We start from the raw sequence: 27,969 nt of genomic DNA, 5'->3' as shown, positions 1-27,969 counted from the left end.
AGAGAGGCTGCCTGAAATCATAATAAGTCCACAGACACCCCAAAACACACCACCAGACATGGACCTGCCCACCACAAAGACAAGATCCAGCCTCATCCACCAGAACACAGGCACTAGTCCCCTCCAGCAGGAAGCCTACACAACCCACTGAACCAACCTTAGCCACTGGGGACAGACACCAAAAACAATGGGAACTACAAACTTGCAGCCTGAAAAAAGGAGACCCCAAACACAGTAAGTTAAGCAAAATGAGAAGACAGAAAAACACACAGCAGATGAAGGAGCAAGGTAAAAGCCCACCAGACCTAACAAATGAAGAGGAAATAGGCAGTCTACCTGAAAAAGGATTCAGAATAATGATAGTAAAGATGATGCAAAATCTTGGAAATAGAATAGAGAAAATACAAGAAACGTTTAACAAGGACCTAGAAGAACTAAACAGCAAACAAACAATGATGAACAACACAATAAATGAAATTAAAAATTCTCTAGAAGGGATCAATAGCAGAATAACTGAAGAACGGATAAGTAACCTGGAAGATAAAATAGTGGAAATAACTACTGCAGAGCACAATAAAGAAAAAAGAATGAAAAGAACTGAGGACAGTTTCAGAGACCTCTGGGACAACATTAAATGCACCAACATTCGAATTATAGGGGTCCCAGAAGAAGAAGAGAAAAAGTAAGGGACTGAGAAAATATTTGAAGAGATTATAGTTGAAAACTTCCCTAAAATGAGAAAGGAAATAATCAAGTCCAGGAAGCACAGAAAGTCCCATACAGGATAAATCCAAGGAGAAACACACCAAGACACATATTAATCAAATTATCAAAAATTGAATACAAAGAAAAAATATTAAAAGCAGCAAGGGAAAGACAACAAATAACAAACAAGGGAATCCCCATAAGGTTAATAGCTGATCTTTCAGCAGAAACTCTGCAAGCCAGAAGGGACTGGCAGGACATATTTAAAGTGATGAAGGAGAAAAACCTACAACCAAGATTACTCTACACAGGAAGGATCTCATTCAGATTCGATGGAGAAATTAAAACCTTTACAGACAAGCAAAAGCTAAGAGAATTCAGCACCACCAAACCAGCTTTACAACAAATGCTAAAGGAACTTCTCTAGGCAGGAAACACAAGAGAAGGAAAAGACCTACAATAACGAACCCAAAACAATTAAGAAAATGGGAATAGGAACATACATATCAATAATTACCTTAAATGTAAATGAACTAAATGCTCCCACCAAAAGACACAGATTGGCTGAATGGATACAAAAATAAGACCCGTATATATGCTGTCTACAAGAGACCCACTTCAGACCTAGGGACACATACAGACTGAAAGTGAGAGGATGGAAAAAGATATTCCATGCAAATGGAAATCAGAAGAAGGCTGGAGTAGCAATTCTCATATCAGACAAAATAGACTTTAACACAAAGACTATTACAAGAGACAAAGAAGGACACTACATAATGATCAAGAGATTGATCCAAGAAGACAATATAACAATTGTAAATATTTATGCACCCAACAAAGGAGCACCACCTCAATACATAAGGCAAATACAAAGAGCCATAAAAGGGGAAATCAGCAGTAACACAATCACAATAGGGGACTTTAAAACACCCCACTTTCACCAATGGACAGATCATCCAAAATGGAAATAAATAAGGAAACACAAGCTTTAAAAGATACATTAAACAAGATGGATTTAATGGATATTTATACGACATTCCATCCAAAAACAACAGAATACATATTCTTCTAAAGTGCTCATGAAACATTCTCCAGGACAGATCATATCTTGGGTCACAAATCAAGCCTTGGTAAATTTAAGAAAATCGAAATCATATCAAGTATCTTTTCCAACCACAATGCTATAAGACTAGATATCAATTACAGGAAAAAATCTGTAAAAAATACAAGCACATGGAGGCTAAACAATACACTACTTAATAACCAAGAGATCACTGAAGAAATCAAAGAGGAAATCAAAAATTACCTAGAAACAAATGACAATGAAAACACGATGACCCAAAACCTATGGGATGCAGTAAAAGCGGTTCTAAGAGGGAAGTTTATAGCAATACAGTCCTACCTTAAGAAACAAGAAACATCTCAAATAAACAATCTAAACTTACACCTAAAGCAATTAGAGAAAGAACCAAAAAACCCCGAAAGTTTGCAGAAGGAAAGAAATTATAAAGATCAGATCAGAAATAAATGAAAAAGAAATGAAGGAAACGATGGCAAAGATCAATAAAACTAAAAGCTGGTTCTTTGAGAAGATAAACAAAATTGATAAACTATTAGCCAGACTCATCAAGAACAAAAGGGAGAAGACTCAAATCAACAGAATTAGAAATGAAGGAGAAGTAACAACTGACACTGCAGAAATACAAAGGATCATAAGAGATTACTACAAGCAACTCTATGCCAATAAAATAGACAACCTGGAAGAAATGGACAAATTCTTAGAAATGCACACCCTTCCGAGACTGAAGCAGGAAGAAATAGAAAGTATAAACAGACCCATCACAAGCACTGAAATTAAAAGTGATTAAAAATCTTCCAACAAACATAAGGGCAGGACCATCCCAGGAACCAGGGACAACTCCCCCAGGAGAACGCACGGTGCGCCTCAGTATGCTGCAACGTCACGCTGGCCTCTGCCGCCTCAGGCTCGCCCTGCACTCCATGCCCCTCCCTCCCCACGGCCTGAATGAGCCAGAGCCCCCGAATCAGTGGCTCCTTTAACCCCGTCCTGTCTGAGCGAAAAACAGACGCCCTCCGGCGACCTACACGCAGAGGCGGGGCCACATCCAAAGCTGAGCCCCTGGGAGCTGTGAGAACAAAGAAGAGAAAAGTGAAATCTCTCCCAGCAGCCTCAGGAGCAGCGGATTAAAGCTCCACGATCAACGTGATGTACCTGCATCTGTGGAATACATGAATAGACAACGAATCATCCCAAATTGAGCAGGTGGACTTTAAGAGCAAGATTTATGATTTTTTCCCCTTTTCCTCTTTTTGTGAGTGTGTATGTGTATGCTTCTGTGTGAGATTTTGTCTGTATAGCTTTGCTTCCACCATTTGTCTGAGGGTTTTATCTGTCCGTTTTTTTTTTAACTTTTTTCTTAATAATTACTTTTTATTTTAATAACTTTATTTTCTTTTACTTTATCTTTATTCTTTCTTTCCTTCCTTCCCTCCTTTAGACAACAAATCATCCCAAATTGAGGAGGTAGACTTTGAGAGGAAGATTATGATTTTTTTCCCCTTTTCCTCTTTTTGTGTGTGTATGGGTATGCTTCTATGTGAGATTTTGTCTGTATAGCTTTGCTTCCACCATTTGTCCTAGGGCTCTATCTGTCCGTTTTTTTGCTTTTTTCTCTTAATAATTATTTTTTTATTTTAATAACTTTATCATATTTTATCTTACTTTATTTTATTTTACTTTATCTTCTTTTTTCCTTCCTCCCTCCCTCCCTGCTTTCCTTCCTCCTTTCTTTCTTTCCTTCTTTCTTTCTTTCTACTTCTACTAATTCTTTCTTTCTACTTTTTCCCTTTTATTCTGAGCCGTGTGGATGAAAGGCTCTTGGTGCTGCAGCCAGGAGTCAGTGCTGTGCCTCTGAGGTGGGAGAGCCAACTTCAGGACACTGGTCCACACGAGACCTCCCAGCTCCACATAATATCAAATGGCAAAAATCTCCCAGAGATCTCCATCTCAACACCAGCACCCAGCTTCACTCAACGACCAGCAAGCTACAGTGCTGAACATCCTATGCCAAACAACTAGCAAGACAGGAACACAACCCCACCCATTAGCAGAGAGGCTGCCTGAAATCATAATAAGTCCACAGACACCCCAAAACACACCACCAGACATGGACCTGCCCACCACAAAGACAAGATCCAGCCTCATCCACCAGAACACAGGCACTAGTCCCCTCCACCAGGATGCCTACACAACCCACTGAACCAACCTTAGCCACTGGGGACAGACACCAAAAACAACGGGAACTACAAACTTGCAGCCTGAAAAAAGGAGACCCCAAACACAGTAAGTTAAGCAAAATGAGAAGACAGAAAAACACACAGCAGATGAAGGAGCAAGATAAAAACCCACCAGACCTAGCAAATGAAGAGGAAATAGGCAGTCTACCTGAAAAAGAAATCAGAATAATGATAGTAAAGACGATCCAAAATCTTGGAAATAGAACAGACACAATGCAAGAAACATTTAAAAAGGACCTAAAAGAACTAAAGATGAAACAAACAATGAGGAACAACACAATAAATGAAAAATACTCTAGATGGGATCAATAGCAGAATAACTGAGGCAGAAGAACGGATAAGTGACCTGGAAGATAAAATAGTGGAAATAACTACTGCAGAGCAGAATAAAGAGAAAAGAATGAAAAGAACTGAGGACAGTCTCAGAGACCTCTGGGACAACATTAAATGCACCAACATTCAAATTATTGGGGTTCCAGAAGAAGAAGAGAAAAAGAAAGGGACTGAGAAAATATTTGAAGAGATTATAGTTGAAAACTTCCCTAATATGGGAAAGGAAATAGTAAATCAAGTCCTGGAAGCACAGAGAATCCTATACAGGATAAATCCAAGGAGAAACACACCAAGACACATATTAATCAAATTATCAAAAATTGAATACAAAGAAAAAATATTAAAAGCAGCAAGGGAAAGACAACAAATAACAAACAAGGGAATCCCCATAAGGTTAATAGCTGATCTTTCAGCAGAAACTCTGCAAGCCAGAAGGGACTGGCAGGACATACTTAAAGTGATGAAGGAGAAAACCCTGCAACCAAGATTACTCTACACAGCAAGGATCTCATTCAGATTCGATGGAGAAATTAAAACCTTTACAGACAAGCAAAAGCTGAAAGAGTTCAGCACCACCAAACCAGCTTTACAACAACTGCTAAAGGAACTTCTCTATGCAAGAAACACAAGAGAAGGAAAAGACCTACAATAACGAACCCAAAACAATTAAGAAAATGGGAATAGGAACATACATATCAATAATTACCTTAAATGTAAATGAACTAAATGCTCCCACCAAAAGACACAGATTGGCTGAATGGATACAAAAACAAGACCCATATATTTGCTGTCTAGAAGAGACCCACTTCAGACCTAGAGACACATACAGACTGAAAGTAAGGGGATGGAAAATGATATTTCATGCAAATGGAAAGCAAAAGAAAGCTGGAGTAGCAATTCTCGTATCAGACAAATAGACTTTAAAATAAAGACTATTAGAAGAGACAAAGAAGGACACTACATAATGATCAAGGGATCGATCCAAGAAGAAGATACAACAATTGTAAATATTTATGCACCCAACAAAGGAGCACCTCAATACATAAGGCAAATACTAAGAGCCATAAAAGGGGAAATCGACAGTAACACATTCATAGTAGGGGACCTTAATACCCCACTTTCACCAATGGACAGATCATCCAAAATGAAAATAAATAAGGAAACACAAGCTTTAAATGATACATTAAACAAGATGGACTTAATTGATATTTATAGGACATTCCATCCAAAAACAACAGAATACACATTTTTCTCTAGTGCTCATGGAACATTCTCTAGGATAGATCATATCTTGGGTCACAAATCAAGCCTTGGTAAATTTAAGAAAATCGAAATCGTATCAAGTATCTTTTCCGACCACAATGCTATGAGACTAGATATCAATTACAGGAAAAGATCTGTAAAAAATACAAACACATGGAGGCTAAATAATACACTACTTAGTAACGAAGTGATCACTGAAGAAATCAAAGAGGAAATTTAAAAATACCTAGAAACAAATGACAATGGAGACAAGACGACCCAAAATCTATGGGATGCAGCAAAAGCAGTTCTAAGAGGGACGTTTATAGCAATACAATCCTACCTTAAGAAACATGAAACATCTCGAATAAACAACCTAACCTTGCATCTAAAGCAATTAGAGAAAGAACAAAAAACCCTAAAGTTAGCAGAAGGAAAGAAATCATAAAAATCAGATCAGAAATAAATGAAAAAGAAATGAAGGAAATGATAGCAAAGATCAATGTAACTAAAAGCTGGTTCTTTGAGAAGATAAACAAAATTGATAAACTATTAGCCAGACTCATCAAGAAAAGAAGAGAGAAGACTCAAATCAACAGAATTAGAAATGAAGAAGGAGAAGTAACAACTGACACTGCAGAAATACAAAGGATCATAAGAGGTTACTACAAGCAACTCTATGCCAATAAAATAGACAACCTGGAAGAAATGGACAAATTCTTAGAAATGCACAACTTGCCAAGACTGAATCAGGAAGAAATAGAAAATATGAACAGACCAATCACAAGTACTGAAATTGAGACTGAGATTAAAAATCTTCAAACCAACAAAAGCCCAGGACCAGATGGCTTAACAGGCGAATTCTATCAAACATTTAGAGAAGAGCTAACACCTATCCTTCTCAAACTCTTCCAAAATATACCAGAGGGAGGAACACTCCCAAATTCATTCTACGAGGCCACCATCACCTTGATACCAAAACAAGACAAGGATGTCACAAAGAAAGAAAACTACAGGCCAATATCACTGATGAACATAGATACAAAAATCCTCAACAAAATACTAGCAAACAGAATGCAACAGCACATTAAAAGGATCATAACCATGATCAAGTGGGGTTGATTCCAGGAATGCAAGGATTCTTCAATATATGCAAATCAATCAATGTGATACACCATATTAAACTGAAAGAGAAAAACCATATGATCATCTCCATAGATGCAGAGAAAGCTTTCGACAAAATTCAACACCAATTTATGATAAAAACCCTGCAGAACGGAGGCATAGAGGGAACTTTCCTCAACATAATAAAGGCCATATATGACAAAACCACAGCCAACATCGTCCTCAATGGTGAAAAACTGAAAGCATTTCCACTAAGATAAGGAACAAGACAAGGTTGCCCACTCTCACCACTCTTATTCAACATAGTTTTGGAAGTTTTAGCCACAGCAATGAGAGAAGAAAAGGAAATAAAAGGAATCCAAATCAGAAAAGAAGAAGTAAAGCTGTCGCTGTTTGCAGATGACATGATACTATACATAGAGAATCCTAAAGATGCTACCAGAAAACTGCTAGAGCTAATCAATGAATTTGGTAAAGCAGCAGGATACAAAACTAATGCACAGAAATCTATGGCATTCCTATACACTAATGATGAAAAATCTGAAAGTGAAATCAAGAAAACACTCCCATTTACCACTGCAACAAAAAGAATAAAATATCTAGAAATAAACCTACCTAAGGAGACAAAAGACCTGTACGCAGAAAATTATAAGACACTGATGAAAGAAATTAAAGACGATACAAATAGATGGAGACATATACCATGTTCTTGGATTGGAAGAATCAACATTGTGAAAATGACTCTACTACCCAAAGCAATCTACAGATTCAATGCAATCCCTATCAAACTACCACTGGCATTTTTCACAGAACTAGAACAAAAAATTTCAAAATTTGTATGGAAACACAAAAGACCCCGAATAGCCAAAGCAATCTTGAGAACGAAAAACGGAGCTGGAAGAATCAGGCTCCCTGACTTCAGACTATACTACAAAGTTACAGTAAACAAGACAGTATGGTACTGACACAAACACAGAAATATAGATCAATGGAACAGCATAGAAAGCCCAGAGATAAACCCACACACATATGGTCACCTTATCTTTGATAAAGGAGGCAGGAATGTACAGTGGAGAAAGGACAGCCTCTTCAATAAGTGGTGCGGGGTAAACTGGACAGGTACCTGTAAAAGTATGAAATTAGATTACTCCCTAACACCATAGACAAAAGTAAACTCAAAATGGATTAAAGACCTAAATGTAAGGCCAGACACTATAAAACTCTTAGAGGAAAACATAGGCAGGACACTCTATGACATAAATCTCAGCAAGATCCATTTTGACCCACCTCCTAGAGAAATGGAAATAAAAACAATAATAAACAAATGGGACTTAATGAAACTTAAAAGCTTTTGCACAGCAAAGGAAACCATAAACAAGACCAAAAGACAACCCTCAGAATGGGAGAAATTATTTGCAAATGAAGCAACTGACAAAGGATTAATCTCCAAAATTTATAAGCAGCTCATGCAGTTTAATAACAAAAAACAAAAAACCCAGTCCAAAAACAGGCAGAAGACCTAAATAGACATTTCTCCAAAGAAGATATATGGACTGCCAACAAACACACGAAAGAATGCTGAACATCACTAATCATTAGAGAAATGCAAATCAAAACTACAATGAGATATCATCTCACACCAGTCAGAATGGCCATCATCAAAAAGTCTAGAAACAATACATGCTGGAGAGCGTGTGGAGAAAAGGGAACCCTCTTGCACTGTTGGTGGGAATGTAAATTGAAACAGCCACTGTGGAGAACAGTATGGAAGTTCCTTAAAAAACTACAAATAGAACCACCATATGACCCAGCAATCCCACTTACTGGGCATATACCCTGAGAAAACCATAATTCAAAAAGAGTCATGCACCAAAATATTCATTGCAGCTCTATTTACAATAGCCCGGAGATGGAAACAACCTAAGTATCCATCATCGGATGAATAGATAAAGAAGATGTCGCACATACATACCATGGAATATTACTCAGCCATAAAAAGAAACAAAATTGAGTTATTTGTAGTGGGGTGGATGGACCTAGAGTCTGTCATACAGAGTGAAGTAAGTCAGAAAGAGAAAAACAAACACTGTATGCTAACACATATATATGGAATTTAAGGGGGAAAAAATGTCATGAAGAGCCTAGGGGTAAGACAGGAATAAAGGCACAGACCTACTACAGAATGGACTTGAGGATACGGGGAGGGGGAAGGGTAAGCTGCGACAAAGCGAGAGAGAGGCAAGGACATATATACACTACCAAACGTATGGTAGATAGCTAGTGGGAAGTAGCCACATAGCACACGGAGATCAGCTCGGTGCTTTGTGATCGCCTGGAGGGGTGGGATAGGGAGGGTGGGAGAGAGGGAGACGCAAGAGGGATGAAATATGGGAACATATGTATATATATAACTGATTCATTTTGTTGTAAAGCAGAAACTAACATACCATTGTAAAGCAATTATACTCCAATAAAGATGTTTAAAAAAAAAAAAGCCCAGGACCAGATGGCTTCACAGGTGAATTCTATCAAACATTTAGAGAAGAGCTAACACCCACCCTTCTCAAACTCTTCCAAAATATAGCAGAGGGAGGAACACTCCCAAACTCATTCTACCAGGCCACCATCACCCTGATACCAAAACAAGACAAAGATGTCACAAAGAAAGAAAATTACAGGCCAATATCACTAGGAAACATAGATGCAAAAATCCTCAACAAAATACTAGCAAACAGAATCCAACTGCACGTTAAAAGGATCAGACACCATGATCAACTGGAGTTTATTCCAGGAATGCAAGGATTCTTCAATATATGCAAATCAATCAATGTGATACGCCATATTAACAAATTGAAGGAGAAAAACCATATGATCATGTCCATAGATGCAGAGAAAGCTTTCAACAAAATTCAACACCCATTTATGATAAAAACCCTGCAGAAAGTAAGCATAGAGGGAAATTTCCTCAACATAATAAAGGCCATATATGAGAAACCCACAGCCAACATCGTCCTCAATGGTGAAAACTGAAATCATTTCCACTAAGATCAGGAACAGGGCAAGGGTGCCCACTCTCACCACTCTTATTCAACATAGTTTTGGAAGTTTTAGCCACAGCAATCAGAGTAGAAAAAGAAATAAAAGGATCAAATCGGAGAAGAAGAGGTAAAGCTGTCACTCTTTGCAGATGACATGATACTATACATAGTGAACCCTAAAGATGCTACCAGAAAACTGCTAGAGCTAATCAATGAATTTGGTAAAGCAGCAGGATACAAAACTAATGGACAGAAATCTCTAGCATTCCTATACACTAATGATGAAAAATCTGAAAGTGAAATTAAGGAAACACTCCCATTTACCACTACAACAGAAAGAATAAAATATCTAGGAATAAGCCTATCTAAGGAGACAAAAGACCTGTACGCAGAAAATTATAAGACACTGATGAAAGAAATTAAAGACGATACAAATAGACGGAGACATATACCATGTTCTTGGATTGGAAGAATCAACATTGTGAAAATGACTATACTGCCCAAAGCAATCTACAGATTCAATGTAATCCCTATCAAACTACCACTGGCATTTTTCGCAGAACTAGAACAAAAAATTTCAAAATTTGTATGGAAACACAAAAGACCCCGAATAGCCAAAGCAATCTTGAGAAAGAAAAAAGGAGCTGGAGGAATCAGGCTCCCTGACTTCAGACTATACTACAAAGCTACAGTAATCAAGACAGTATGGTACTGACACAAACACAGAAATATAGATCAATGGAACAGCATAGAAAGCCCAGAGATAAACCCACACACATATGGTCACCTTATCTTTGATAAAGGAGGCAAGAATATACAGTGGAGAAAAGACAGCCTCTTCAATAAGTGGTGCTGGGAAAACTGGAGAGGTCAATGTAAAAGTATGAAATTAGAACACTCCCTGACACCATACATGAAAATAAACTCAAAATGGATTAAAGACCTAAATGTAAGGCCAGACACTATAAAACTCTTAAAGGAAAACATAGGCAGAACAGTCTATGACATAAATCACAGCAAGATCCTTTTGACCCACCTCCCAGAGAAATGGAAATAAAAACAAAAATAAACAAATGGGACCTAATGAAACTTAAAAGCTTTTGCACAGCAAAGAAAACTATAAATAAGACCAAAAGACAACCCTCAGAATGGGAGAAAATATTTGCAAATGAAGCAACTGACAAAGGATTAATCTCCAAAACGTACAAGCAGCTCATGCAGTTCAATATCAAAAAAACAAACAACCCAATCCAAAAATGGGCAGAAGACCTAAACAGACATTTCTCCAAAGAAGATACACAGATTGCCAACAAACACATGAAAGGATGCTCAACATCACTAACCATTAGAGAAATGCAAATCAAAACTACAATGAGGGGCTTCCCTGGTGGCGCAGTGGTTGAGAGTCCGCCTGCCGATGCAGGGGACACGGGTTCGTGCCCCGATCTGGGAAGATCCCACATGCCGCAGAGTGGCTAGGCCTGTGAGCCATGGCCGCTGAGCCAGTGTGTCCAGAGCCTATGCTCCGCAACAGGAGAGGCCACAACAGTGAGAGGCCCACGTACTGCAAACAAACAACAAAAAAACTACAATGAGATATCATCTCACACCAGTCAGAATGGCCATCATCAAAAAATGTAGAAACAATAAATGCTGGAGAGGGTGTGGAGAAAAGGGAACCCTCTTGCACTGTTGGTGGGAATGTAAATTGATACAGCCACTATGGAGAATAGTATGGAGGTTCCCTAAAAAACTAAAAATAGAACTACCATACGACACAGCAATCCCACTATTGGGCATATACCCAGAGAAAACCATAATTCAAAAAGAGTCATGTACCAAAATGTTCATTGCAGCTCTATTTACAGTAGCCCGGAGATGGAAACAACCTAAGTGTCCATCATCGGATGAATAGATAAAGAAGATGTGGCACATACATACCGTGGAATATTACTCAGCCATAAAAAGAAACAAAATTGAGTTATTTGTAGTGGAGTGGATGGACCTAGAGTCTGTCATACAGAGTGAAGTAAGTCAGAAAGAGAAAAACAAATACCGTATGCTAACACATATATATCGACTCTATGGCGGAAAAAAATGTCATGAAGAACCTACGGGCAAGACAGGAATAAAGACGCAGACCTACTAGAGAATGGACTTGAGGATATGGGGAGGGGGAAGGGTAAGCTGTGACAAAGTGAAAAAATCTTGTGGAGGTTTTTAAAGTTCTGTTAAACATGTATATCAGTTTTGGGAGGACTGACATCTTTATTACGTTGAGTCTTCTAAGCCATGAATATGGCAAGTCTCTCCATTTATTTAGATCTTCCTTGATTACCTTCATCAGTGTTTTGTAGCTTTCAGTGTACAAATCCTGTATGTGTTTTCTAAGATTTACATCTAGGTGTTTGTTTTTTGAGTAAATGTTATTGTATTTTTAATCTCAATGTCCACATACTCATTGCTAGAAATAAAATTTATTTTTTGTATGTATTGTGTATCCTGGGCCTTACTGAACTCATTTATCAGTTCTTGGAGTTGTTTTCTGTTTTTGTTTTTGTTTTGGTAGATTCCTCGGGATTTTCTTAGTAGACAATCATGTCATCTGCAAATAGGAACAGTTTTATCTCATCCTTTCCAATCTGTATGTCTTTTATTTCCTTTTCTTGACTTACTGCACTATGTTGAATCAAGGTAATGAGTGGTGATGGAAATGTTCTGTATCTTGACTATATCAATATCAATATCCTGGTTGTGAGATTGTCCTAGAGTTTTGCGAGGTATTAGCATTGGGGGAAACTGGATAAAGGATACATGGGATCTCTCTATTATTTTTAATAACCGCAAGTGAATCTATAATTATTTCAAAAAGCTTAATGAAAAACATAATGTATGTATCTGGTAAAGCATATTTAAGCTGTATGAAACAATACATAATGGAGAAAGAAGTCTCCTTTTTTTTTTAACATCTTTATTGGAGTATAATTTCTTTACAATGGTGTGTTAGTTTCTGCTTTATAACAAAGTGAATCAGTTATACATATACATATGTTCCCATATCTCTTCCCTCTTGCATCTCCCTCTCTCCCACCCTCCCTATCCCACCCCTCTAGGTGGTCACAAAGCACTGAGCTGATCTCCGTGTGCTATGTGGCTGCTTCCCACTAGCTATCTATTTTATGTTTGGTAGTGTATATATGTGCATGCCACTCTCTCACTTTGTCTTGCTACAAATTGTCAGATTTATTGATCTTTTCAAAGAACCAGATGTTCGTTTCACTGTCTTTTTTCTACTGTTTTCCTGCCTTCAATTTCATTGATTTTTGCTTTTATATTTATTATTTCCTTTCTTCTGCTTGCTTTTGGTATATTTTCCTTGCTTTGTACCTGATCTTAGGGGAAAATCGCATTCGGTATTTCATCATTAAATTAAGTATAATGTTGAGGAAGTTCCACTCTATTCCTATTTATTTGAGTTTTTTTTTTTTATCATGAATGGGTGTTGAATTTTGTCAAATGCTTTTTCTGTATCATTTGACGTGGTCATGTGATTTTCTTCTTTAGCCTATTAATATGGTGAATTATATTGATTTTCAAATAGTGAACAAGATTTGCATCCCTGGAATAAACCTCATTTTTCATGGTGTATAATTCATTTTATATGTTGCTAAATTCTATTTGCCAATGTTTGTTAAGGATTTTTTTGGTCTATATTCAGGAAAAGTATTGGTCTGTAGGTTTTTTGGGTCTTTGGTTTGGTATCTGGGTAATACCAGCTTCTTAAAATGAATTGGTAAGTGTTCCCTCCTCTTCTATTTTCCAGAAAAGCTTGTGTAGAATTAGTGTTGACTCTGCTTTAAACATTTGGTAGAATTTTCAGGTAAAACTATCTGTGTCTGAAGATTTCTTTTTTGGGAGTTTTTAAAATTATGAACTCAACTTCCTTAATAAGTATAGAGCTATTCAAGTTATCTACTTCATTTCGGGTGGTTGTGGTAATTGTGTTTTTTGAGGAAGTGGCCCACTTTAAGTTGTAAAATTTACGTGTGCAGAGTTGTTTGTAGTACTTCTTTACTATCCTTTTGATGTCTACAGGATCTGTAGTGATATCCCCTATTTCGTTCTGATCTTGGTAATTTATGTCTTCTTTTTTTTCATTGTCAGTCTTGCTACAAATTGTCAGATTTATCGATCTTTTCAAAGAACCAGATGTTCGTTTCACTGACTTTTTTCTACTGTTTTCCTGCCTTCAATTTCATTGATTTTTGCTTTTATATTTATTATTTCCTTTCTTCTGCTTGCTTTTGGTATATTTTGCTCATTTTTTCTAAGCTTTACTGAGGTATAATTGACAAATAGAATTGTAATATATTTTAAGGGTACAGTATGATGACTTGATATACATTATGAAAGGAATTCCACCAACAAGTTAATTAACATATCTATCACCTCACAGAGTTACTTTTTTTTGGTGAGAATACTTAAGATCTACTCTCTTAGCAAATATCGAGTATACAATACAGTATTATCAACTACAGTCACCATGCTGTACATTAGATTCTCGGAGCATACTTACCTTGTAACTGAAAGTTTGTACCCTTTCACCAACTTCTCCCCATTTCCCTCACCTCCTCAGGCCCTGGCAACCACCATTCTACTCTCTGTTTTTATGAGTTTGACTTTTTTTTTTTTTAAGATTCCACATGTAAGTGATACAATGCAATATTTGTCTTTCTCTATCTGGCTTATTTCACTTAGCAGAATGCCCTCCAGGCTCCCCACTGGGCCTTTGCTGATGTGGATGTGGGTGAGACCATGGTTTTTTCTGTAGTGCTTGGCTAGAGTAGAACAGTTATTGTCTAAAACTGTTTTGTCTTGCTAGGGTGTCCCTTTCCTAGTCACAAAGAGCAGGCTTTTGTTGGTTTTGTTTTGTTTTGTCTGCCCTTGTTGGCATTTCTTGGTTGCCGGCTTCTTTAGCTCTGAGTCTGGGATATATGAAGCAAAATAAATAGAACGAACCCAACTGAAAATGTAAAAGACCTGTGTTCAGAAACTGTAAAACATCAATGAGGGGAATTAAAGATGTCCTAAATAAATGGAGGCTATTATTCCACATACCTGTGTTGGAAGACTAAACAGTGTAGAGTCAATTCTCCCCCTTAGTATATCTGAATCACAATCGCTACTACTTTTTTTGAAAACTGACAAGGTTTTATATTAAAACATACATAGGGATGCAAAGGGAAAAGAATAACCAAAGCACTCTTCAGGAAGAATAAAAAGGGAACATTCTCTAAGATATCAAGATTTATAAACTAGAGTAATGATGATGGTGTGGCATTCACTACAAGAGACATAAATACACCAAAGGAACAGAATTGAGAGCCCAGAAGTTGACTACACATAAATGGGAAAATATTTATATTTATAACAAATATTTTGGTTATGTAACAGTGCAGAGATAATTGGAAATCCATGTGGAAAGGAAAAAATATAACCTCTACCTCACACTCTGTACAAAAACCAACTCTCGGTAGGGAATGATCTAAATGTAAAAGGCAAAACAAAGCTTCAAGGAGCTATTATAAGAGAATATCTTAATTCACAGGGTATGGAAAGATTTCTTAAACAGGAGACGAAAAGCACAGACCATAGAAAAGTAGGGAAAAGGGGACTGTATAAAAATTAAGAACTTCTGGTCATCCAAACACACAATTGAGAGAGTAAAAAAGCAAGCCACAGAGGGGAAAGAATTCGGTAATACATATAACTAAAAGGCTTACATCCAGAATATGCAAATAACTCCTATAAATCAATAAGACAAAGATAAACGATCAAATAGAAAATGGGCAAAGAAACTTCACCAATGATATCCAAATGGTCAGTAAACATCATTAGTCATCAGGAAAATCCCAATTAAAACCTCAACGAGATGCCACCCCACATATGCCAGAATTTCTGAAATTAAAAAGACTTTTGATACCTTGTATAAATAATAATATAGAGCACCGGACCTCTCATTTACTGCTATATTAGTCTGTAAATTGGTACAACCACTTTGGAAAACCATTTGACAAATGCTACATTTAAATATCTGCATATTCTAAGACCTAGAGATTCCATTTCTACATATATACCCAAGAGAAATGCATGCACACGTACAGCAAGAGCCTGGAAACACCATTAGGCCCAATGTCCATCAACAGTAGAATGGATTAAAAAAATAGTAGAATGGATAAATTGTGATGTATTTATACACTGGATTACAACACAGCAATAAAAATAAATGAACAACAGTTTCCTAAAACTTACGTAATGTTGACCAAAAAAACGCAAACATAAAAGAATATATACTGGGGCTTCCCTGCTGGCGCAGTGGTTGAGAGTCCGCCTGCCGATGCAGGGGACGCGGGTTCATGCCCTGGTCCGGGAGGATCCCACGTGCTGCGGAGCGGTTGGGCCCGTGGGCCATGGCCGCTGAGCCTGCGCGTCCGGAGCCTGTGCTCCGCAATGGGAGAGGCCACAACAGTGAGAGACCCGCATAATGCAAAAAAGAATATATACTCTATACTTCCACTGGATAAATTCTGAAAAGAATTAAGTAAAACCAAGCAGTGGTGCTTAATAATACATGCTTATAAAGACAAAAAAGTTCTTATAAAAATCAGATTATTGATTATCTTTGGTGATGGAGGAAAAAAAGGAAGCTATTGGAAGGGAGCACTAATGAAGTATAGGTAAGAGTCTATTTCTTGACCCAGGTGATGGTTATATGGTTGTTTGTGTTAAGAAAATTCACTGAGCTGTATGTTTTTGTTTTCACTGAGCTGTTTGTTTTCACCCTGTATGTTTTCAATTTCACAATTTAAAAGTTTTTAAAACCTCATTCAAATGAAATCTTTCAAAACATTTACATTATGTCTTTATGATTTTTAACACTGAAGTTTAACACTATAAAGTCCTTAGGGCTAGCAGTATTAAAGTTCATAAAATCATAAAAGGAACTTTTCCCAATTACATACGTGCTCTTCTCTCAAATAGCATCAAGAAATAAGTGAACATGCACCAGAGGAAGGTACATAATGAACTACGTAAATATTCTGCTTAACAATCTATACTCTAACATATTTTTCCTATAGATGTTATCATCCTATAGCTAAGTGATGAGTGTTTCTTCAGAATAACTGGTATATGAAGAAAAAAAAAGTCAACCCAAAACAGCATATTCATTTTAGCAGCTATGATACTATGGTAATAATTTGAAACAATTATATTTCAGGTGGACAGATAGGTTTGGTCTCCCTAGAGTATTACAGTCTATTCAAAAATTCAATATACTTAACACAGTATATCTTTTCATATCTTTTCTCCATCTGATGGTGGAAAAATTATGTTTCTATTTATGTACATTTTCCATTTAGATAAAAATGTTATCTGTTTAAAAGTGTCTTAGAGTCACAGATAACCTGAGGTTTCTTTTAGGGAGCAAACAATGAAAGACAAAGGCCCATGAGGATAATGTTTCTAACCCTTTCCCAGAGCCAAGCTTTCTCTGACTGATGAATGAAAACTGATAGTAACAGAATGCCACCTTTTAACAATTTACTGCTTTAGAAAGGCAATTATATAATAGGTAATTTTGTAATTTTATATAATACTACATTAAGAACTCCTACAAGTCAATAAGTAATGTACCCATTTTTTAAATGGATAAAAGATACAAAAAAGTATATAAGAAATAGTCACACAAAAGGTAAGAATGGCCAATAAACACATGAAAAGATGCTAAGACATTACTAATAATTAAAGAATGTTAATTAAAATATGCTAACATTTTCCTATCAATTGGCAAAAATGAAAAAGATCAAGAATATCCAATGTTGATAAGGGTACGGATAGATAAAAGTACTTATATACTGATGGCAGGACTACAAATTGGTACAAACTTTTTGAAAGTCAATTTGACAATACCTATAAAAATTTTAAACACATACAGCTGCCCTAATACCCAGCAATCCCATTTTTAAAATCTATCCTATGAAAAAATTAGCATGAGTGTGTAAAGATAAATTTATAAGGATATTTGTTATAGCACCAGCATGGGAGAATGAATAAGTAAATTTTGGTGTATATATACAATGGAAATATCAAGCACTCTTTTTAAAATGCTGAATATCTTTGTTATACTAATTTGGAAAGATGTCCACGATACATTAATAAGCAATGCAAATAAGCTGCAGAAAAATAGATATAGCATTTCATTTTTATTTTTGAAAAAAGACTGCACATATGCATGTATATAAGCATAGAAAAAAGTCTGCAAGTATATACAGCAAACTCTTAACAATGGTAACCTCTGGAGGGGAAGAGAGTTTTGGTTTGGAGATGAGGAATAGGAAAGACTTATCTTTTATTTAATCCTCTGCATTGTCCGAATTCATTTTAATGAGCATATATTAATTTTCATTTTTAAAATAAGGATGTATTTAAATATAACATTTATTGAGTTATTCATTTAGCTGATTTACCCAATTGGGGATTACTTTACTATTTAATATTTTATGAAAAGTTACTTTATGGTCAGAATGAGACAATTCTCTTAGAACTTCTAAAGGAAAACAAACAAAAAAACAGGAATAGCAGATTCTTCACCAAAGTCAGCATCAGTTCATTTAACTAAGGGATAAATTAAATCTAAATATAATGTTTGAGATTAGTAACCAACACAAAGCACTTTAAACAACAAAGACAGTGAAGTTAAACAAAGATGAAAACCCACCTGGACTATATCCAAAACCATGCCCGCTGAGACTGTTCCAAAGCCAGCTAACAAAAATGGCACGAGTATCTGCAGTGCCATGACACCACTGGACTCCTTTGGTAATTTCTGGTTTGCTTCCACAATGACATCTTCATCACCATCTCTAGATACATCTTCATCTTGTAACATGGCCGTAGTTTCTGAAGCCTCCCTTCCATCACAATAATTGTAGTTGGCGTAGTCATCATACTTTTGGCTACAGCTTGATGGCGTGTGCCCACTGTTGCCATGAAAAGATGGCTCTGAGAAACTGTGATATTCCATGTGTTGTTCAGATCTACTACTAAAAGTTTGTGCTGCAGTTGATAACCCATCTTGCCAAATGCTGTTTCCTTTTTTGTGCCTGTCTTCCTGGTTTTTCTGGTAAATTACCGGAACCATACTCAACAGTAAGTTTAAAAACTTATCAGATTGAATTGTATTTAAACTTAAAGTCCAGTCTACAAAACCTCCTCCACTACTTGGACCACCACTTGTTCTGTTAGTAATAGATCTTCCTTTACTATTAGTCATATTGTCATCGCAAAAGACCCTGTACGCCTTAGATCTCAAGCTTCATGAACCATAGCAGATGAATCAGAACCACATGAATGCTGGTTTAAATTAAGATGTTGACTTCATTGTGTAGAAAACAACGTTTCCACTAACAGAAGATGTTTAGAAGTTCCACAGAGGGATTGGATCTGGAAAAATAAAATAATTTTTAAAAGTCAGATTAACTATCTTGATACTTCATAATTAAAGGTATAAAATAACACATGTTCTTAAACCAACCCTAATGTACTGACATTATACCCTTTGGGCTTAACTGCTTTGTACACAGAAATGTAGTATACAGCTTTTTTGTGTGCTCTATCTTGGTTAAAAATGTTTATCTTTGCATACTTTACGTAATTAATACCCACGTAAAGTCTTCAAATGTCTCTGAAATTCTACAATAGACAAAGTTATTAAATAAAGTAATGGCTTCCATTACTTATATTGAGGTCTCAGAATCAAATTGCTACAACCCTTTACATATGCAGGCACAACAAAGTATATGACATTATATTTTAAACATATTAAATAATAATCTGTGTTACTTTATTTACAACTTAATATACATTTTGTTATTAAAATATGAAGAAACGATGATAATGTTTGCCATGAAATTATTTGAGAAATATCCTAAATCGTGTACATGGCATTTACTTCACATGTAAAATTAGGCTGATGTCATATTTGTAGTTTCTGACATACAAAAAATTCATTATAGTTGATTTAGGAATATAATCCCTCTGTTACCTAAGAAATAACCAAAATGAAAAGGGATTACAAATATTCACTTAATCCTATTTTGCAAGCCAACCAAAAGAAAGCTTGCAATGCACTTATCACTTAATGCCCTTCTCAAAGTCAGCTCTGACCCTTAATCCCAGAGTATGCTCCTGATTGGCTGGTTATGGACAAGATTCTCTCTAAAGATCCTGAGCTAAAGACACAGACACATTGTGTAAGCTGGTTTGAGAGTGACAGGCACTGAAGTTGTGAGGTCATACATCACCTGCCCAGATAGAGAGTCTGACTCTTGGGACAGCTGCCACCACAAGTACGTACGTTTTCAAAGTTATTAGGGTGGGTCTAAGGCCTCAGGTGTTTCTCAGGAATGCCCAGCCCCGTCTTACACTTATAGGAGCATCCAAGATCAACAAATTGGCTCTGATTTGATAAGGGATAGATGGCCCACTGCCTAACTGGACTGCCCATCCACCAAGCTAGGCTAAAAAATGTTGCTACAATACTGCTGCTTTTAATGAAAACCATTCTATTCTTCAATATTTGTTTTCAATTTCTTAGAATATCTCCTTGGATAGGAAGATCAATAACAAGGAATGGCAAAGGGAAAAAGAAAAGGAGCTATGTTGGGGACAAGTGGATGCTAGGATCTGGTTCATCTATTTCATCATTCACTCACTTTCCTTTCTTCCCTCTTGTGATTATGGAGGGGTCTGGGAATTCCTGCTGGGGAATAGTCTTAAAATATAGATTCTAGGACTCTGGACCTACTGACTCAGAATATGTCTGAGGCATATAAACTTTTTTTTTTTTTTAAGCTCCCCAAGTGATTACAGTACAGACATCCTGTGGACCTGCAGAGAATCCAATGAGATTAGGTACTAGTTGCCATCTTTGCCACTTGCAGGCTGATCAGTATGCAGACAAAGGCAGTGTTTAAAGAAAATCAAAGGAATGGAAGCAATGTCCAGAGTGAAGCAAAGAAGAACCCAAGCAGTCCACAAAGAGGAAGAAAGCCAGAACAGCTGCCTGAGAACTTTCCATGTAAGAAGGGCTCAGCTGTATGTCTGGAACTTATGAGACTCCCAGCAGCCTTACATGAGTCAGATTGAGTGGGTTTCTGTTCCTTCAACCAATTCACCTCTTTTTAAGTAGTGAGCATTTCACTGCCCCAAAGAGATCTCTAATCAAACAAAAAAACAGAACAAACCTCAAAGAGATAAAGCTTTAAGACAAGTCTGAAGGGCCAGTGATGGATATAGGCAATTTCTTCTTCCCCTTGAAGCAGAATTATAAGGGTAATCAAAATGGAAACGCAGAGAAATGTCGATAAACAATAAAGAAAGATGGCAGTATGTATATCACCATTCAGTCACCATTCAGCTCAAAAAGCATGCTCAGGGAAATTGACCAGCTAACACTAAATAGGAAAATGGAGTGAGGAGAAGGTTAAAAAAAGAGGAATTTCCCAAAACAAGTCATCTCTCTTAGAGTATTTGCAGGACATGGTTAAGCACATAGTCTGCACTGAGTTGGCCAGCAGGATCCAGATGCAAAGACACATCCAGCTCTTACTTTTGCCCCTAGTATTCTTTCTTTAGAAGGTTAGATGGAGAGATGGATATTCTGTACACAGGGCCACTGTGTACAGAGACCAGATAGAGCCTTTGGGTAAATTTAAAACAGTACCTCCTGGAAAAAGGAAGCCACAGGAATGGAGTCTCTGGCTGGATTTCAGCCCCCCTCCATCCCCTCAGCCAAGCACCTTCAGGCACTGCAGGATCTGTACAACCTTAAACAACAAGACTGGGCAGTTGGGTGAAATGGGAAACTACGCTTAAAGCGCATAAAACAAACAAACAAAAAAACCACATTTTTATTGTTGTTTTCCTCAGCATCTTTCCCCAGTTTTTCAGCTTATGGTACTTCCATCTCCCACGTAAAACCACACTTGCCCTGTTCCATGAGGTTCTGGTAGGCCTAGCATCACAGTCCCCTCCCCTCCAGAGCACATGATGACAAGTGCCTGGAGCAGGCCTGAGTCCTACCCCGGAATTTCACGTATTTGTTGGCTTATTATTTCCTGAATGGCTACTAGATCCTGGGGCTGCCCCATTAACAAAAGAGGCACTATTCTTGCTTCAAGGATTCTTCCTTGTAGTGGGGAGGAACAACAATCAAGTGAGCAAATAAATGAGATAATCTGTGGTAAAGGCAGTGAAGGAAACAGTTGATAGAGCAAAGAGTGAATGACTTGCAGGGCTACTTCAGAGGGGAAGGCCTCTGGAAGGGTGTTTTCTCACTTCCTTTTGGAATGAAATAATTCTGAAGCTGTCACTCTGTCTTCCTCCTCAAAAAGCTCCCTCTACCACCACTACCACCACCACCACCACTAACACTTGGAGGAAAGCTCATGTGTGTTAGAAAAGGATCCACAGAAACAGAGAATCAGAGCTAGGAGATGATGAGAGGGTTCTGACATCACGATGAGAATGTCTATCTCATTTATTTAAAGCCCGTTCCATCTCTGTTCTTCCCAATTATATGGGCCAAGAAATCTCCACTGCTTAAGCTAGTCTGAGTGGTGTTTCTGTCCTAACATCTGTTTTTTAAATAATGCAATTTGGAAGTACTAGGAATTACCTTGTTACCAGTGCATGCCACGGACCACATACCACCGTCTTGCACTAAGGAAAATGTGTTTATTTTTATTTATCCTTCATTTTATCCAGTTAATGAGTGATCAGTTATTCTAACGCTTGCATATTGACAAGGTCTATTATCTCCCTTAAAGACTCCTTAAATTTTCTACCTTTAAAGAAATCACTTAGAAACTCATTGAATAATGGTTACAATCAACATACTTTGTGGTTGATTTAAAATAGGTAATGTACACATATGCCACTAAATAAAAAGTTGGTTGGGTTGCTCTATATTGTTATTCATCCATGAATGAGTAAAAACAACTAAAAATTTAAAAAATAAGTGAATAGAACTGGGCAAAGTTTCTCCTGGTTTTAGGTGCTTTAAGTTAAAGAATACCAGTGGAGATATTTATGGGTTACTCTTTAGCTACCTAATAGGTAATTTTAATCTAGTACCAACATAGCCGAAAATAAACAGTGTCTTTAAAAGTTTAGGTTAGGGCTTCCCTGGTGGCGCAGTGGTTGAGAGTCCGCCTGCCGATGCAGGGGACACAGGTTCGTGCCCCAGTCCGGGAGGATCCCACGTGCCGCAGAGCGTCTGGGCCCGTGAGCCATGGCCGCTGAGCCTGTGCGTCCGGAGCCTGTGCTCCACAACAGGAGAGGCCACAACGGTGAGAGGCCCGCGTACCGCAAAAAAAAAAAAAAAAAGTTTAGGTTAGCTTAGGTTTAAATTCTCAATTCTCTTTGTAAGTTATAAAGCAAGCAATCTCTAGGAAAAAGGAATCCACTACTTTATTTGCTAATGGCCAATGTTTGCACAAAACAGGTTTCCAAAAAAAAAAAGCATCTGCCGCAGGTAAAACAAGTACAGTGATTAACATTGTGGCTTGGGTTCTTTTTTTTCCAAATTGCTATATGAAAAAAAAGTATTATCTGTAGTGCTCATGTAAGGTCAATAAAAATATCAGGCATGATTCAAAAACCCTAGATTGAGTGGCTATATCAGATGCTGTTATGTAGCAATTTTGTTCCAAAGATTCTTTAGGTGTTATGTGGAGCCAACACAGGGGCAAGTCTATTCGAGTGCCTTAAACCCTTGTTACTCAAAGTATGGTCCACGGTGCAGCAGCACTGGTATCACCTGGGTGGTTATGAGAAATGCAGGATCTCAGCTCCCAAGCATAACCCAACCTACTGAATCACAACCTGTGCTTTTAATAGCATGTCCAAGTGATTTATGTACACGTGGAAGTTTGAGAAGCACTTCCCTGAACATTCAAAAAAGAATCTGATTCATACCCATTAGACTAAAAATTAGATGTTGTCAGACTTTCAAATGTGAACAAAGACATGAGAACTGGTAACACATACAACACCACTAGTGCAAGTGTAAACTGTACAACCATGTTGGAAAACAACTTGGTATTATCTACTAAAACTGAAGAGGCACATGCCCCACGTTCCAGCAATTCCACACCTAAGTACATACTCTGAAGCAACTCTTGCTTTGTACACCAGGAGACACATAAAAGAATATCCTTAGCAATATTTTCACACTAGCAAAAGAACTGGAATTAACTCAAGAAAAAAGATAAATGGCGGGACAGTCACACAATGGAATATATGAAGAAGGGGATGATAAGCAAGCAGAAATTTCAAGAGAATGGTTACATTTGGGGAAGTAGTATAAAAGCACACAGGGAACTCCAAAAGTAGTGGTTATATTTTTTAAGCTTGGTGGTATATACGTGTTTATTATTGTTTGTTAAACATTTTCATTACATCACATGAGTGCTTCAGTCACATGAGTGATATTGTGACAGATTTTCTTACTCCCATTTATTGCTCCCCTCCTATAAGATGATTGTTTTCTCCCCCTGTTGCCATGTTACCTGCAGGGACTATGGGAGGATTATAACTGCCTCACATCCACTGACATCAGGTTTGGGCATCTGACTCATGATGGCAGCAACATCTACAAACAGAAATAGTTCAGCTATGGCTTCTTTTCCATCTGACATGGTAATGACATGTCCTAGGTAAGTGCTGCTTCTTCAGACTGGGTCCTGGGACAAAGATAACACACAGAGCTGCAGCAACCTACAAGCAACATGCAACACGAGAAAGAAAGCTTTGCTGATGAAAGCCACTGAGAGTGCGGAATTGTTTACCACCACAGCATGACCTAACAAAAGCTAACCAAAAAAGTAAATATTTTAAAGAAGAATCTGACCCACAGATTCCCATCTAGTTTAGTTTAAGAGAATCTCTCTGATATATGAGCACATAAGGATTCCGTCTATGGTTAAAGAGTTTGAAAACAGTGTTTTCCAAACATTCAGATCTCATTAACCGAATTTCCCCCCAAATTTTACCAATTTAAAAATGATCTTTCCTTTAAAAATAAAAATGCAGAAAGGACAAAATCTTGGACTAAAAGCCTTTCCATTGAGCACATTTAGATTGATCAAGAACTCACTTCATGCTCCCTGTGAAAGCTTTGTCAAGGGCCAGCATTAATCTATAGAGTTGTGTCAGGGAACCACTGACTTAAAGGAAAACAAACTAATACAAAACAATCCTGATGAATTCAACTGTAGTTACAAAAACAAAAAAACAATAATGCTAAAATTGCTTGTTTTAGAAGAAAAAGAATTGTATTGTATGTGTGTTGATTTACTAAATCAGTATCTCGGAGAAAATCTGCCTATCGTGCTGGAAGAGGCATTCTGTTCCACTGCAAAGGTTAAATAATACACTTGAAAAATTCATCAGAGCTGTGAGTTAGCAGGCCTAAGTCACACCTCATTACTAAGAGAGGCAATAAATGGAAGTTTAACACTTTGTTATCTTCCCATAACAACAACAAAAAGATTATCGCACTTAGTCTAAAATCTCAAAACTTGTTGGGGGGTGGGTATTTTACATTTGTATAAGCACACATAAAACCACAGCACTATCACACACACACACACACACACACACACACACACACACACACAAAATAACCTAGAAGTCAAGACAGCTTATGGTTACTGTGTATTCTTAGTTTCACCACTCTGCAAGTGTGCATTCTGCTTTTTTTAAAATTTATTTATTTATTTTGTTTATTTATTTTTGGCTGCATTGGGTCTTCTTTGCTGCACGTGGACTTTCTCTAGTTGCGGCGAGTGGGAGCTACTCTTCATTGCGGTGCATGGGCTTCTCATTGCGGTGACTTCTCTTGTGGAGCATGGGCTCTAGGCGTGCGGGCTTCAGTAGTTGTGGCACACGGGCTTAGTTGCTCCGTCCGCAGCATGTGAGATCTTCCCGGCCCAGGGCTCAACCCGTGTCCCCTGCATTGGCAGGTGGATTCTTAACCACTGCGCCACCAGGGAAGTCCCCATTCTGCTTCTTTCATTTCCTCTGAATATGTCTTCTGTTTCTGTTTGTTATGAAGATGTAGATAGTCACCAAACAGGATGTGTTATGTGGTCAGTTAAATCAGATTTCAGAGAGGTCATGCCAGCCAAAACTAGCTAGACCTTAGCCAATATTGCACAAATTATTTTCTTGTTTTATAAAAAATTTTGGTACATTCTTTTGAATAATATCCAGTAAGTACTTAATTGAATAGCAGGTTCACACAGAAGGATTATGTCTATTTAATTTGCTTTTTACAGCACTCAAACCGCAGGCTGCCTTTACGGCCACTCAGTTTTCTTCCACTACGTTCATTTAAAGAATGAAACTTGGGCTTCCCTGGTGGCGCAGTGGTTGAGAATCCGCCTACCGATGCAGGGGACACGGGTTCGTGCCCGGGTCCAGGAAGATCCCACATGCCGCAGAGCGGCTGGACCCGTGAGCCACGGCCGCTGAGCCTGCGCGTCCGGAGCCTGTGCTCCGCAACGGGAGGGGACACAACAGTGAGAGGCCTGCGTACCGCAAAAAAAACACAAAAAACTGCTACCTCACAAATACTGTCCTCCCCGATTAAAAGGCTCACCTCTAAAGTGGAATCAACGTATCCCCCCGCCCCCCCACACACACTTTTTTTGCTTTGGTTGAAATGCATAGAGTTAGCTCCTAGAAAAAAAAATTCTGGCTTTTTGGCTTAAACTGGAAACTGTCTAATTAAACTGAATTCAAGCACTCACACAGGTTTCATTTAGGTAACATTTAGGTAATTTAGGTAGTGATGTCAAGCTTTGATTTGGTAGTCCTGATATTCTCTAACAAACACAGAAGCTTGAGAAATCATGGGCATGATTCAGCTCCTGATATCCCAAAGCTAAAGGACTCCATAAAACAGTCACTCATTTCTAAGACTGCCCACTGATAGAACAGAGTAATATCATAAAATTTATCAATCCTAAAGTTTCTATAGGCCTAAAAGACAGCCAAACATTTGTAAAGAATTTGTTTGAGCCCAGAGAAAGAATCAGTGGGTATAATAAATCTTCGGTATAATAAATCCTCAATACATCTCAAATAATGTTCCAAAGGAAACCAGAACCAGACAACTGATTTGTTTTCAGAATCACAACCCTCAATCCCACTTAAAAAAATAATTTTTTAAAAAGAATAATTTATTTGGAAGAAGGATACACCGAAGACAAGCCAATGAATCAACTAAAACAAAATCCGCAATTGAACCATTTCTGCTTATTGAGAAAATGTTGACAGAATAAATATAGTGTGTGTCCAAAGAACTAAGCGTATTGCATAAACAAAGTACAGTTCATTCTACCAAGTGCACTGACTGATACTTGGTAGAATGAACTTTGATTATATTTATCCCCTATCAAATCAACTGAAAAGTGAAAAAAAAAACCCAATCATTTAACTAGATTCTGATTAGATTAACAGCAATACAGTTTTATAATACAGGTAGTAAACAATGACCAGAAATATCACTTAGTACTACTGTTTGAAACAACTCGGTGAATAGTTGGTAGCAAAGGAGCTAAATCAGAGAACTCTGTTTTGAAGCCCAGAAACTGCTTTTAAACAACAAGAGTATATTTCTCCCATTTTAAAACATTTCTTACATGTATCTTATTCAAAAAAACTACTTAACCACGCTCTTGCAATTAACTTGCAACTGACATTCCTAATTTCCTGCAAACTGCTGCTGAGAACATCACCACCTTATCAATCACCCTAGACAGAGTCACATGAAACTTTACTTAGAAATTATAGCTACAGAAAGCCTTGCTACTGAAAACTGGTATTTTTCTTTTTCTTTAATGAAGATTGAGCGACACTTTTACTTCAGCAACAAGGAAACTTACAGCTACATCTGAAACTCACATCTATGATCAATTTATTCATCTTAATGTTACACTCCTAGTTTTATTTTCTCTGGTACTGGTTTCATAATTTTTTTAAAACCCAATATTTCTTGTAAATGTCATTTTTTATAAAGTGACTCAACACCTTTGTGTAAAAGGTAGTATACATGAGAATAAAACATAAATAATACATT

The 27,969-nt window shown here is 37.4% G+C and overlaps 1 protein-coding gene across 4 annotated transcripts in view; it reads right to left on the bottom strand.

Moving 5' to 3' along the window:
• Positions 1 to 27,969, bottom strand: part of SLC41A2 (solute carrier family 41 member 2) — a 228,154-nt gene that overhangs the window by 186,004 nt on the left and 14,181 nt on the right. For 3 of the 4 annotated variants that reach the window (XM_032646805.1, XM_032646806.1, XM_032646807.1), the window contains exon 2: positions 18,541 to 19,265. In XM_032646805.1, the coding sequence (XP_032502696.1) occupies positions 18,541 to 19,095 (555 nt within the window). In that variant the 5' untranslated portion in view covers positions 19,096 to 19,265. Of the gene's footprint in view, positions 1 to 18,540; positions 19,266 to 24,394; positions 24,472 to 27,969 lie in introns of those variants that run through there. The other variant, XM_032646804.1, reaches the window with a different exon arrangement.

Source organism: Phocoena sinus, chromosome 10 (genome assembly GCF_008692025.1).
Source record: "Phocoena sinus isolate mPhoSin1 chromosome 10, mPhoSin1.pri, whole genome shotgun sequence".
NCBI lineage: Eukaryota > Metazoa > Chordata > Mammalia > Artiodactyla > Phocoenidae > Phocoena > Phocoena sinus.
Note: the sequence above shows the minus strand (reverse complement) of the source record. Positions and strands in the feature narration are given on the sequence as shown.